The following is a 15,280-nucleotide window of genomic DNA, read 5'->3' as shown; positions in this document are numbered from 1 at the left end:
AGTGGGTGGAAGCACCTGCCAAAAGCAACACAGGGTGTAATTGCTGCCATGACACTAAACATGGTTGCAATATGTATACACCCCCAGCCACTGCCTGTATGCAGCTAACGGGAGTAGCGGGGGGGGAGGGAGTAAAAACTTGGCTCAACTGCAGGGTTTAACAGTCCCCCTCACCACTTGTGTTAATAATGCGTTCTAACATTGCTGGTGTGGTTCCACAATAAGACAATGAAAATACCACATTACTCTCGACTTTTGTGTGTGTGTATGTGTATATATACACACACACTTATTTAGTTTAATTTCCGTGGTATGATTTACTGGTAAAAATTATTAATGCCCCCCAAGTTTTGACTGTGGCATCTTATGTACCCCCCCTATATATTGCTCCTAGAGTCGCCACTGCGCACGACAGGCGATTCCTTGTCCCAGCCGGTGGGACTTCACCGAGAGGCCGGCCAGGAGGCAGGATCGGAAACCGACACTGACTCGTTCTTTACACCGGGGGGGGGGGGGCGCAGTTTGCCATCTTCGCCCTGGGCACCGAATGACCTTGTCCCAGCACTGCTATACATCAATTACCCCTGGGAATTTCGGAGGAGCCAAGAGGTAACACGCTGCCTAAAAGTCCAGCAGCTCCTCCGGGGGTAGTGCTACATAAGTAATATGCATCCTATAACATTATATTATTATTAACATATATTACTACAGTAATAAGTATGTACTCTTTAGCAGCCAACCAGATTTCAAGCATACTGTAGTGATATTTGTGGAAGACAAATATTTCCTGGGTGCTATGGGATACTGCACTTTAAGCGTATCTAAACCTAAAAAATTATATAAAAAAATATATATATATATATATATATATATATATATATATATATATATATATAAATCTTCCCATTCCTAAGATGTGCTAGCTGTATTTGTTTTATTTTTCCAGCCTTTTAGTCTTTATTTTCATCTGGTGATTCTGCTAATAACACATTTCCTGTCAATGGGTGACAACACTTACTTACTGTGGGCCAGATTCACAAAAGAGATACGCCGTCGTATCTCTGAGAGTATCTATGCGGCTGATTCATAGAATCAGTTACGCATAGATAGCCCTAAGATCCGACAGGTGTAATTGACTTACACCGTCGGATCTTAGGATGCAATACTTTGGCCGCCGCTGGGTGGAGTTCGCTTTGTTTTTTCCAGTCGCAAAGTTAGGCCTGCTTTTTCATGGCTTAATTTTAGACAGCCCATGTTAAAGTATGGCCGTCGTTCCCGCGTCAAATTTCAATTTTTTTTTTTTTTGCGTATGACGTTCGGGAATACGAAAGTACGTTACGCACGTCGCCATTCAAAACATTATGTCGGGCGACGTCATTTCGCGCAATGCACGTCGGGAAATTTACACACGGAGCATGCGCAGAACGTTAGGCGCGGGAACGCGCCTAAATTAAATGGTACACGCCCCATTTGAATTAGGCGGGCTTGCGCCAGACGCCTTTACGTTACACCGCCATAAGTTTACACGCAAGTGCTTGGTGAATCAGGCACTTACGCTGAAAACTTGCGGCGGTGTAATGTAAAGGACATACGTTAGGCTGCCGCAAAGATATGTGAATCTGGCCCTATATCTATAAAGAAACAGAGGCCTAGATTCAAGAAGCAATTGCGTCTGCGTAACCATAGTTACGCAGCGCAATTGCTTACCTGCGCCAGCGTTACGAATGCTCCTGATTCAGGAACCTCGTTACGCCGACGGCAGCCTAAGATATGACTAGCATAAGGCTCTTATGCCAGTCATATCGTAGGCTGCATTCTTACGTTGGCCGCTAGGGGGCGTTCCCGTTGTGGTCAGCGTATAGTATGCAAATTGCATACTAACGCCGATTCACAACCCTACGCGAGCCCTGCGTACGCAGTTTACGTCGTTTGCGTAAGGCTACGGTTTCGCGTAAGGCTGCTCCTGCTAACAGCAGGGGAAGCCAATGTTACGTATATCTGTCGTTCCCGCGTCGCGAGGTTTAAATTTTACGTTGTTTGCGTAAGTGAATCGCGAATGGCGCTGGACGCCATTCATGTTCACTTTGAAGCAGATGACGTCCTTGCGACGTCATTTGCCGCACTGCACGTCGGGAAAGTTTCCAGACGGAGCATGCGCCCTACGCTCGGCGCGGGAACGCGCCTAATTTAAATGATTCCCGCCCCCTACGGGATTATTTACATTAGGCGCCCTTACGCCGGGCAATTTTGAGGAGCGCCCACGCAAATTACGTGGCTACTGCTTCATGAATGAAGCGTAGCCCAGATAATTTGCGTAGGCGCAGGGTAAAAAGGGTACACTGCGCCTCCGTAAGGAGCGCGCAGCTGTACCTGAATCTACCCCAAAGTTGTCACTCTAGCACAGGAAATATTCTAGAGCTACAGAACACCTTCCCCTTCTCATCTCTATAACATAGGGGTGGTGTTGTGAAGTCCACAAAGAGAGCTGGGAACAATGCTAAGTGATAACAAAGCAGTACAGGCAGAAATCGCAGTAGGTTATCAGCTCCGTAGGTTTCTGGCATGATAAATAAGTATTGTTTTGCATTTATCAGGCAGTATTAGTGTTTTTTTTTTTGTACTTATTAAACAGTTAAAACAAAATTCTTTCACTGGTATTTTTAAGAGATTAAAAGGGAGTAAGGAAAGGAAGTTCATTTTAGGGTTACACACACTTTTGATCCCAAGGTACTGGTAATAATAACACACTACAAAGATTCTCCAACTCTCTTAGACTAATGCACCCTCATATATGTTCCTCGCTGAGTTATGGGCAGAAGTCAATCAGCCTCTTGTACGGTTCCCAGCTTGATACATCGTTAGAGCTGCAGGGAAGAAGAGAAACACGCTGACAAGTGTCTTTCAAGCAAAGAAGTGGAGACGTCAGGGAGAGATGTGCTGGGGATTATTCCACTACTGGAAGTCAGGACTTCTCCTGTATGAGCACAGACCATTTCATATGGTTACACCCAGGGCAGCCATCAGGAATTATGGGGGGGCTGCCGCGAATTGAGAAGCAGGGGGGCCCTTTACAAAAAATATATATATATATATATATATATATATATATATATATATATATATATATATATATATATATACAAAAAGGGGGGTAGCCAAGAAAAAAAGAAATAAAAAATATATATAAAAAAATATAAATTTTTTTTTTTTAAAAGGGGGGTTGCTCTGGGCCCTTTAATAAAAAATAAATAAACAAAAATATATAAAAAAAATAAACATTTATAAAAAAAAAGGGGGGTTGCCATCCAGGGCCCTGGGGAACTCTGGGCCCTTTAATAAAAAAAATAAATAAGCATTTATAAAAATTCTTTTTTTTATATATTTTTTTATTTATATATATATATATATATATATATATATATATATATATATATATATATATATATATATATATATATATAAAGAGGGGGTTGTCATCTGGGCCCCTGGGGACCTCTAAAAAAAAGTTCACCCAATTCTTTTTTTTTTTCTCTTTTCCCCTTAGATTCCTGCTCGTTTTGTCTAGGGGAATCGGCTATTTGTATTAAAATATGAGCTGTACTTACCTGTTTTCGAGATGCATCGTCTCCGTCGCTTCCGGGTATGGGCTGCGGGAGCGGGCGTTCCTTCTTGATTGACAGTCTTCCGAGAGGCTTCCGACAGTCGCATCCATCGCGTCACTCGTAGCCGAAAGAAGCCGAACGTCGGTGCGGCTCTATACTGCGCCTGCGCACCGACGTTCGGCTTCTTTCGGAAAATCGTGACGCGATGGATGCGACCGTCGGAAGCCTCTCGGAAGACTGTCAATCAAGAAGGAACGCCCAGTCCCGCAGCCCATACCCGGAAGCGGCGGAGAAGATGCATCTCGAAAACGGGTAAGTACGGATCATATTTTAAAACAAATTGCCGATTCCCCTAGACAAAACGAGCATGAAGCTAAGGGGAAAAGGTGTTGGCTATGGGTGAACCTCCGCTTTAATAAAAAACAAAATAAAAATATATTTAAAAAATATATATTTTTTATAAAAAATAGATAAAAAAAGGGGGGTTGCCATTTGGGGTCCGCCATCACTAATGCCGCATACACACGATCGGAAATTCCGACAGGAAAAGTCCGATGTGAGCTTTTGGTCAGAAATTCCGACCGTGTGTTGGCTCCATCGGAATTTTTCTGTCGGAATTTCCGGCAAGAAAAAACTGAGAGCTGGTTCTCAATATTTCAGACGGGAAAAGTTCTTGTCGGAAATTCCGATCGTCTGTATGCAATTCCGACGCGCAAAAAAGCACGGACAGATACGCGGAGGTATCTGAATCCGGCCCAAAGTATCTAAAGCAGAGTGACTTGCACATATGTAGATCGCTGAGTAATTTGATTTCTGAAGAGGACAGTCTGACTCCTATCTAATTCTCTCCCTCAGAGCAGCAGCAGTGCTAGTCTTTCCCTACCCTATCTAAAGCAGAGTGACGTGCTGTGCTGTGTGCCTCTAGCTTATATAGAGGCGGGTCACATGCTGCACTGGCCAATCACAGCCATGCCATTAGTAGGCATGGCTGTGATGGCTTCTAGGTCACACGACGAGTTAAACGAATGTTGATTGGCTGCCCTGCAGCGCGCCATTACATTGCCGAACACTGAACCCGAAGTTAAAGCAAATTGTTTGGGTTCGGGTCCGGGTACCAAAAATCCAAAAGTCCGGTACTTTACAGTTCGGGTTCGCTCAACCCTAACCTTAAGGCTGGGTTCACTCTATTGAAAATTGGATGCAGGATCCCCGCACACAATTCGCAATAGCAGGAGATTGTGACTGGCTCTCTATGGATGCGGCTCCGATGCGAATTTGAACAGGAGCCCTGTGCGTCTTTTGGTCTGTTTTAGGTCCGAACTCAGCTGAAATCGGACCTGAAACTGTGAACCAGGACACACAGGACACCTGCTAGGAGCCGCATCAGCATTAGGTGTGAACCCAGGCTTAAGCCATAGTAAAGTCATCTCCAGAGAGGAGAGACGCTGGCTGTGGCACAAAGACCAAGCCTTAAATGCAGTGTGAGAGGTGCATGCACGGCTCAGATCACATTGCCACTGACAGGCAGGGGGGACATTTATAACAGAAGAAATCTCTAGGGTATTTTCTGTTATAAAAACAAAACCCTACCTGTCAGCAGATTTTGTCATGCTTGAGTTTACTACCACCTTAAATCAGCCCCAATCCAAACACTTCAAACCACAGATAAGTCTGGGCACTGATGAGGCTGCACTGATGGGCTCTGATGAGGCTGCACTGATGGGCACTAATAAGGCTGCACTGGTGGGCACTGATAGGCAGCACTGATAGCTGGCTGCACAGGCTCCGGGTTGTCCAGGGAGTAGCGGGCACCCAGGCTGCCCAGACCCGACTCTGAGACAGAGGGGGGGGGGGGGGCAGAAGTGCCACTGGTTCCTGGTACCAGGTGAGGCTGAGTCTCCCCAGACAGCTCGACCTGGACCCGCGCCCAGTGATCCTGTAAGAGGAGTGGGAGGCTTGAGACTACACTGCCCTGACCCGCCCTTCCTTCTTCTTCTCTACAGCCCTGTATCTCCCCTAACCCACTCTTCACAATCCTGCTCCTCTCCTCCATTAAGTCGCCTTCATAGCACCACCCCTCCCCACCCCCAGACCTCATACGCACACGTGGCACAGTGACACCTGCCTGCCAGCCGCCCAACTCTGACAGAACTGGGGTCTGTTCCGCAATGCCTGTTCAGTGACTCCCATTGCATCCAGCTGCCCCCCCACACGCTACGCCACTGGGGCTGACAAATGCCCAGGTGCCAGGATACAATTTCTAGTCTTGATGGATACCTGCCTGGGATTTGTCAGGTCCTGCTTCAGATCAACCACAATTTGTATGCTTCAGTTTAACCCAAATTCATACACCTCAGCTCAACCCCAATCCATACACTTCAGGACAACCTCAATCCATACATTTCAGATCAATCCCAATCCATACACTTCAGATCAATCCCAATCCATACACTTCAGATCAATCCCAATCCATACACTTCAGATCATCCCCAATCCATACACTTCAGATCAATCCCAATCCATACACTTCAGGACAACCTCAATCCATACATTTCAGATCAACCCCAATCCATACACTTCAGGACAACCTCAATCCATACATTTCAGATCAACCCCAATCCATACACTTCAGGACAACCTCAATCCATACATTTCAGATCAACCCCAATCCATACACTTCAGGACAACCTCAATCCATACATTTCAGATCAATCCCAATCCATACACTTCAGATCAATCCCAATCCATACACTTCAGATCAATCCCAATCCATACACTTCAGATCATCCCCAATCCATACACTTCAGATCAATCCCAATCCATACACTTCAGGACAACCTCAATCCATACATTTCAGATCAACCCCAATCCATACACTTCAGGACAACCTCAATCCATACATTTCAGATCAACCCCAATCCATACACTTCAGGACAACCTCAATCCATACATTTCAGATCAACCCCAATCCATACACTTCAGGACAACCTCAATCCATACATTTCAGATCAATCCCAATCCATACACTTCAGATCAATCCCAATCCATACACTTCAGATCAATCCCAATCCATACACTTCAGATCATCCCCAATCCATACACTTCAGATCAATCCCAATCCATACACTTCAGGACAACCTCAATCCATACATTTCAGATCAACCCCAATCCATACACTTCAGGACAACCTCAATCCATACATTTCAGATCAATCCCAATCCATACACTTCAGGACAACCTCAATCCATACATTTCAGATCAATCCCAATCCATACACTTCAGATCAATCCCAATCCATACACTTCAGGACAACCTCAATCCATACATTTCAGATCAACCCCAATCCATACACTTCAGGACAACCTCAATCCATACATTTCAGATCAATCCCAATCCATACACTTCAGATCAATCCCAATCCATACACTTCAGATCAATCCCAATCCATACACTTCAGATCAATCCCAATCCATACACTTCAGATCAATCCCAATCCATACACTTCAGATCATCCCCAATCCATACACTTCAGCTCAACCCCAATCCATACACTTCAGGACAACCTCAATCCATACATTTCAGATCAATCCCAATCCATACACTTCAGATCAATCCCAATCCATACACTTCAGATCAATCCCAATCCATACACTTCAGATCATCCCAATCCATACACTTCAGATCAATCCCAATCCATACACTTCAGATCAATCCCAATCCATACACTTCAGATCAATCCCAATCCATACACTTCAGATCATCCCCAATCCATACACTTCAGATCAATCCCAATCCATACACTTCAGGACAACCTCAATCCATACATTTCAGATCAACCCCAATCCATACACTTCAGGACAACCTCAATCCATACATTTCAGATCAATCCCAATCCATACACTTCAGATCAGCCTCAATCCATACACTTCAGATCAATCCCAATCCATACACTTCAGATCAATCCCAATCCATACACTTCAGATCAATCCCAATCCATACACTTCAGATCATCCCCAATCCATACACTTCAGATCAATCCCAATCCATACACTTCAGGACAACCTCAATCCATACATTTCAGATCAATCCCAATCCATACACTTCAGATCAGCCTCAATCCATACACTTCAGATCAATCCCAATCCATACACTTCAGATCAATCCCAATCCATACACTTCAGATCAGCCTCAATCCATACACTTCAGATCAATCCCAATCCATGCACTTCAGATCAATCCCAATCCATACACTTCAGATCAATCCCAATCCATACACTTCAGATATACCCCAATCCATACATATCAGACCTCAGGTCAGCACCAAATTCTGTAAGTATAAGAGCACAGGGTATTGCTATAGACATGTGGGTGGGAGCCACCCTAATGCCTGATACACATGGCACGTTTTCCTCGTTTAGCCCACAAGAATTTTCAGTACTAACAATTTGATGTTAGTGCAGCGATCTCCCTGTGGCGCTGAGCTTTTGTGTTCTGACTGACGGACTGCCACCCCACCAGAACACACCGGTCAGCGCCCGCAGCTAACATATATTATCATCAGTTACAGAAAAAAAAAATCCCTTTGGTATAAAAGTTTTACATAAATAAATAAAGGATGATCATTGTTAGTGGTAAATGGTTTGTCTCTGTAACTGATACATCTGGAAGAGAGCTTGTTTTTTTTAAAACAAAAACAAAAAAAAAAACAGACCTACTAGCCAGGGCTGGCGCAAGGATTTTTGACACCCTAGGCGAAACCTCATTTCGCTGCCCCCCTTGACCCCATCCCCTTTTCCCTACCCATGTATACCCAACCTTTTTAATGAAGCGCCCATCAAAAGCAGCCTCCTCAGTGCCCATTAATGTAGCCTCACCAGCGCCCATCAATGCAGCCTACCAGCACCCATCAATGCAGCCTACCAGCACCCATCAATGCAGCCTACCAGCACCCATCAATGCAGCTTATCAGCACCCATCAAATGTAGCCTCACCAGCACTCATCAAATGTAGCCTCACCAGCGCCCATCAATGCAGCCAACCAGCACCCATCAAATGTAGTCTCACCAGCACCTATTAAATGTAGCCTCACCAGCGCCCATCAAATGCAGCCTCACCAGCGCCCATCAAATGCAGCCTCACCAGCGCCCATCAAATGCAGCCTCACCAGCACCCATCAAATGCAGCCTCACCAGCACCCATCAAATTTAGCCTCACCAGTGAATGTTTGCTTGCTTTCATTCATTTGGGAGTCGGGACACAGACACAGTCCTCCGCCGTGCCTCTGACACTATGTGCGAATGGAGTGGCCACTGCCTGCTGATGCTGAGACTTAGTTGTTTGCTGCAGAGAGAAGAGAGTAGGAACACCAGTGACTGGACACCCTAGGTAGCAGTGCACCCTAGGCGGCTGCCTAGTTTTCCTAGTGGTAGCACCGGCCCTGGGTGACACATGTTTTACTGCACCACTTGACACCAACCCTAGTGACGTCACTGATTGTAAGCACCCCTGTCAGTGGTAAATGTTTTGTTTCATGTCTGTAACTGATACATCTGGAAGCAAGGGCGGATCCGGGGGGGGGGGGGGGGCAACGGGTCAATTGCCCACCCCCGAAAAAAAAGTGAGCAGGCTGTGCTGATGCCAACCCCAGGCCCCATCAGGATAGGACAGCGGCGCCTAAACTGACAGGCTCTGTGAGGAGACACAGGCAGAGCCACAGCTGCGGGGGATTTCCACCCCTCCCTTCTCCCCCTTGAGCCAATGACTGGAAAACTAGAACCTAGAGCATTATGGGACATGTAGTCTAGGATACCAGCAGGCCCCAGGATGATTCCCTGAGAGGACTGCAGCCCCCAGAATGCCGAGCAGGAGGGGGAAGAGGAAGAGAGACCATGAGGCTGTCAGGTGGAAGGAGCCAGAGATTCTATTATCGTCCAAGTTAAGAACTTACCTCCCCTCCACCTGGCTGCTCCCACCCTGTCCTCCTCTCCACCTGGCTGCTCCCACCCTGTCCTCCTCTCCACCTGGCTGCTCCCACCCAGTCCTCCTCTCCACCTGGCTGCTCCCACCCTGTCCTCCTCTCCACCTGGCTACTCCCACCCTGTCCTCCTCTCCACCTGGCTGCTCCCACCCTGTCCTCCTCTCCACCTGGCTGCTCCCACCCTGTCCTCCGTTCCACCTGGCTTCTCCCACCCTGTCCTCCCCTCCACTTGGCTTCTCCCACCCAGTCCTCCCCTCCACCTGGCTGCTCCCACCCAGTCCTCCCCTTCACCTGGCTGCATCCACCCAGTCCTCCCCTCCACCTGGCTGCTCCCACCCAGTCCTCCCCTTCACCTGGCTGCATCCACCCAGTCCTCCCCTCCACCTGGCTGCTCCCACCCAGTCCTCCCCTTCACCTGGCTGCATCCACCCAGTCCTCCCCTCCACCTGTGGGCTGTAATCGGCTTCCAAATAGTTAACCAGGGGATGCGCAGGGTGTGCGTTCCCTGGTTAACACTGACACTCGTCTCAGCCAATCAGGTTCACCGGGTCTTGTTACCGGTAACCTGATTGGCTGGAGCGACATCGAGGGCGGGACTTGGGAGAAGACATCAAGGGAGCGCGGGGGGGAGGATGGCTGAGAAAGTTAAATGCTGGGGGACGGGGGAAGCAATCTGGCGGTTTTTGAGGGGGCAAACTGGCGTCAATTGATGGGCACAGTAGTGACAATTGATGGGCACAGTGTCGACAATTAATGGCATGGCACAGTGGTGACAATTGATGGCACAGTGGCGACAATTCATGGCATGGCACAATGGCGACAATTGCTGGCACAGTGGCGAAAATTGCTGAGCACAGTGACTGCGTTTGATGTCACAGTGGCGAAAATTGCTGAGCACAGTGACTGCGTTTGATGTCACAGTGGCGACATTTGATGGGCACAGTGGCTGCGTTAGATGAGCACAGTGGCGACAATTGATGGGCACAGTGAGGCTGCAATTGATGTTAATTTTTTTTTGTTTGTTTGTTTGCGCCCCCCCAAAAATTTTGAGCAGCAGCCGCCAATGCAGCGGCAGTGTAATATAATAAATGTTTGCATTGTGGGTTTATATCAGGTTAGAAGATGAAGGTGTGTGACATTTCAGTAAAGGAGCTGTGTTTTCCATAGCACGTGTTTGTAGTTTAGTAACGTCTAGTGCTGAATGGTAGCGGAGACACCGGCACCGATCTCCGCCCGATCCTCTCCCAGGGACCGCACATACCTCCCCGGCTGTCAAATCTCTGGGGTGACGTCACATGTGGGCGGACCCCCGACAGAAGAGGCGGGGCTGGGGGCTGCGGAGGGGAGGGTTTGTCTCAGTGAACGAGGGAACCTGCTGCTGGTTGTAGCAGAGCTGTGATCGGAGGAGCGATCTCCCGACAAGGATCATTAGATGAGCCCTCTCCTCCTCTGCATTTCTCTGTGTGTGATCTTATAATACAAATCCATCGGATTGGGGATCTCAGTGTGTGGGGCAGACATGCGTTCAATAAGGAAGAGGTGGACGATCTGCACGATCAGCATCCTTCTGATCTTCTATAAAACCAAAGAGATCGCAAGGACTGACGAGCACCAGGACCCACAGCTCAATGGGTAAATGTCACCCACCTACCTACCTGTCTAGGATCTGGGGGGTGGGTATGTGTGTGTAGGGATCGCAGGGATCAGATATTCCATTATACAGGGGAGATCCCCACCATCCACAGCACAAAGGATCCCACTCTACACAGGGGGGCAGAGATTGTGTTTGCTTTGTGATGTTGTGTCAGCTGTCTGCTAAGGATTTCCTCTGTAGGTTTTGCAATCTCCTTACCCTGAGCAGAACTTGTCATTGTGCTGGCTGGATGCAGAGTTCTCCTGACACTGATCAGCCCTCTGACATTGTCATTTGGACTGATCATGTGTCACTGGATGTCCTCACATCTGCTCATCACACCTTTTATTTACAGATGTGCAACTTTACTTTCCTCTCTGCTCAACTCTCTTCTTAAAAGGGGAACTTTAAAAGCTACAAAGGTTCCTCCAACCTGATTGGTTGCACAGTTTCAGCGCTCTGGCAAGTCGCTATTAGTAGCACTTCTTAATGGGTTAAAGGTATCGCGTGTGTGTTTTAGTCGCAACGTTATTTAAGGACAAATTTGTAACTTTTGTAAAAATTGATTCTTCCGCAAACATAACCTTTCCTAGATTATTAGTTATCAGGGTGATGAAAAGTGATTGGTTTCTAAGGGTCACAAATTGCTGTTACACTATTAAAATGAGAAACATGAAGAAGTGATAGCAGACAAAAAAAAAAGCAAGTGGTCCATCAAGCCCACCCCCAGTGTTTTATATTGTTATTCATTTGTATATTGTTAAATTATAGAAACATAGGAAGAGTGCCCTCTGGAAAATGATCAAGTGGTTCATTGATCCTGCCTCATATTTTTATTATATTATTAAATTATAGAAACATAAAAGAGCGAAAAGAAAAAACACTAAGTGGCCCATTAAGCCTGCCCCATTTTTTATATAATTATTTTTTATATTATTAAATGATAGAAACATAGAAGAGCGATGGCAGAAAAAAGACTAAGTGGTCCATCAATCCCGCCCCTTTTGTTATATATATTTATTTTTTATATTATTCAATTATAGAGACATAGAAGAGTGATGGCAGAAAAAAAAACAAGTGTTTTGTTGATCTTACCCCATTTATAAATATTTTTATTATTCTTTTTTATATGATTAAATTCTAGAAACATTGAAGATTGTTGGTAGAAAATAAGTGGTTCCTGGACCCTGCCCATTTTCTTTTTTTAATATTGTTATTATTATTATTTTTATATAAAAACATTTAAGGGTGCTATAAAAAAAAAGACCAAGTGGTCCATTGATTGAAATATACATTTTTTACAAATGTTTACATTTTGATTTTATTTTTCTTGTTTTGATTTTAGCATTTTTTTGTCCGAGTATAGATCTATGACATGTTTATTATTGATTAGACTGTACTATTTTCTATATATATTTTTGTTTGCTTTTTTTTTTTTTTGCCTGAATAGATCTGTGTGTTTGTCCCAAGCATGTTTGAATCCCCTTACTGTTGAGTGGCTCACTACCTTTGCTGGCAGTCTGTTCCAAGCATCATAAGCTGGTTATTGAGTCATGAGCCGGTTAATACATTATTGGGTGTTTGAGCTTTCCTAGTTCTTGCAGACATCAGGGAATTATTTTGGATCTGTACTGCTTTTATTGATAGTACCAACAATTTTAGGTGGATTAGTGAATTGCCATTTTTTTTATTATTATATTGGCCAGTTTGTTAGGTCTTTTATAGAACGGTTCTATATGCAGTTGACAGATACAGAGGTGAATCTCCTGCAATAAAATAAGTACATTAGCTAAGTGCTGTAATTTTCTTTTGAACTTCAATGTAATATTGGTGTGAAGTGCAAACATAAGGTTGACCTTACAAAGAATAAAAAAAAAAATCTCAAATCAGAACAGGGGTCTGTGAGTTTCCGGGAGCGGAAAAAAATAAAATAAAAGCGCAATATGCCACGCAAAAGCCACTCAGAGAAAAAAAGTATAATATAGATGAGTATAAAAGAAGGTCAGAGGAGTCAAGAGGGTAAGAAACAAGGAGCTGGCACAGCAATGACAGGCACTTAGTGAATGGTTTAAAGGCAGACAAGAGAAATGGAGAAGCACAAAGAAGAGGCATCCGAACATGTAGCCACAGACAAAGAAACATGCATAGGGAATGAGAGAAACAAAGACATGGAAAGACAAAGAATCAGGCTACAAGGTGCCTACATAAAAAAAGCCAGCAATCTTTGGACATCTGGGCCCCCTGCCATGACATAAAAAATCAGGTGTAGATTGGGTTCTTAGAATGGAGCAGCCCGAGGGTGTCCAGAAACAGATTGGAACGAAAAGTCAACCCCTGATAATGACAGGAACACGCACACACGTGAGGATGTAAGCACAGACTCATTGTGATCAATACTATGAAAGGGAGAGCATAAAAGGTGTGAGACATGACAATCAATGCAATACTGAGCCGTCACTCGTACAGTTCTTCATTTATTGGCCATTTTTTATATTAGGACAGATGAGTGGTCTGGTATAGAGAACAAACAGTGACAGTGACATTATCTGTGCCCAATATTAACATGTACTTGTCTGTCACCGGCACAAAGAGGAGGCTGGAAAATCAGGGCTGAGCCATATTCCTGAGCATGTCGCTGATCAATTATTAAGGAACCTCATAAAACTGGCTGATAGGAGAGCTGCCCATTGAAACCAATAATATTCTCAGTTTAGCTTAGAAAATGAAGGGAGAATATAATTGCTTGTTTGCAAAGCTTATGTACTAGTGACTGTCTGCGCTCCACATGTTAGGGATAATCCTTAGGGCAGGGCTGGACAAATCCCAGGAGCCAGGTAACCAATGCTCAATAAAGCGGAACTCCAGAAACTTCAAAATTCTCCCTTGCAGTTGGGTTGTGCCTGCACCGCTAGGGTTAACTGCTTTGTGGGTCTAGGGGGCATGAAAAAAGTAGGTCTACTTATTGGATCCCCTGCTTCAGAACCTGTCCTTCTACCCCATGTGGCAGCTGTCTAAAGTTCTGATGTCATCAAGACCAAAACAGGGTACTCAGCCTTTCATGACACTTGAGGACATTAAGGAACAGTCCACCACTGGAGCATGAGGGGGCTCCACCTGAAAGGGGAGTAGAGGATTAAGTAATGTAAAAGGGCTTTTTGCAGTTCCCCTGACCAAACCACCTTGCAGTGTGAACTCAGCCCCATTGCAATTGAGACTTTATAGGGTTTCTCTGAGTTGCCATTTAAATATTACAGCTTGCTGTGTAACTTTTAAAGTTTTCTCCAGTTATTAATGATGCTGGTACCTAAAAAAATAAATTACAAAAAAATCCTACTGGCTCCTGGATTGGATAGAATGGCTCCTATCCCCTGGATTGGACAGACTGGCTCCTATCCCCTGGATTGGACAGACTGGCATCTATCTCCTGGATTAGGCAGACTGGCTCTTGTCCCCTAGATTGGACAGACTGTCTCATTTCCCCTGGATTGGACAGTTTGGCTCCTATCTTCTGGATTGGGCAGACTGGTTTATCTCCCCTGAATTGGACAGACTGGCTCCTATGCCCTGGTTTGGATAGATTAGCTCTCCCCTAAATTGTGCAGACAGGCACCTATCGCCTGGATTGAACAGTCTGGCTGATATCGCCTGGATTGGGCAGACTGGCTCCTATCGCCTGGATTGGGCAGACTGGCTCCTATCGCCTGGATTGGGCAGACTGGCTCCTATGGCCTGGATTGGACATACTGGCTCCTATCGCCTGGATTGGACAGACTGGCTCCTATTGCCAGGATGGGACAGACATGCTCATATGTCCTGGATTGGACAGACTGGCTGCTATCTCGTGGATTGGACAGACTGGCTCCTATCACCTGGATTGGACAGACTGGCTCCTATCCCCTGGATTGGACAGACTGGCTCCTATCCCCTGGATTGGACAGACTGGCTCCTATCCCCTGGATTGGACAGACTGGCTGCTATCTCCTGGATTGGACAGACTGGCTCCTATCCCCTGGATTGGACAGACTGGCTGCTATCTCCTGGATTGGACAGACTGGCGCTTATCTCCTG

At 45.6% G+C, this 15,280-nt stretch overlaps 1 protein-coding gene across 1 annotated transcript in view; it reads left to right on the top strand.

Annotated features, from left to right (window-relative positions):
• The first annotated feature begins 10,941 nt into the window (after positions 1–10,941).
• The window catches only part of ST8SIA4 (ST8 alpha-N-acetyl-neuraminide alpha-2,8-sialyltransferase 4), a 288,178-nt gene continuing 283,839 nt past the window's right edge, over positions 10,942–15,280 (top strand). The window contains exon 1 of the mRNA XM_040342799.1: positions 10,942–11,211. Within this exon, the coding sequence (XP_040198733.1) occupies positions 11,099–11,211 (113 nt within the window). The 5' untranslated portion in view covers positions 10,942–11,098. The remainder of the gene's footprint in view (positions 11,212–15,280) is intronic.

This window comes from Rana temporaria, chromosome 1 (assembly GCF_905171775.1).
Source record: "Rana temporaria chromosome 1, aRanTem1.1, whole genome shotgun sequence".
NCBI lineage: Eukaryota > Metazoa > Chordata > Amphibia > Anura > Ranidae > Rana > Rana temporaria.
This window is presented reverse-complemented; position numbering and strand designations above follow the sequence as displayed.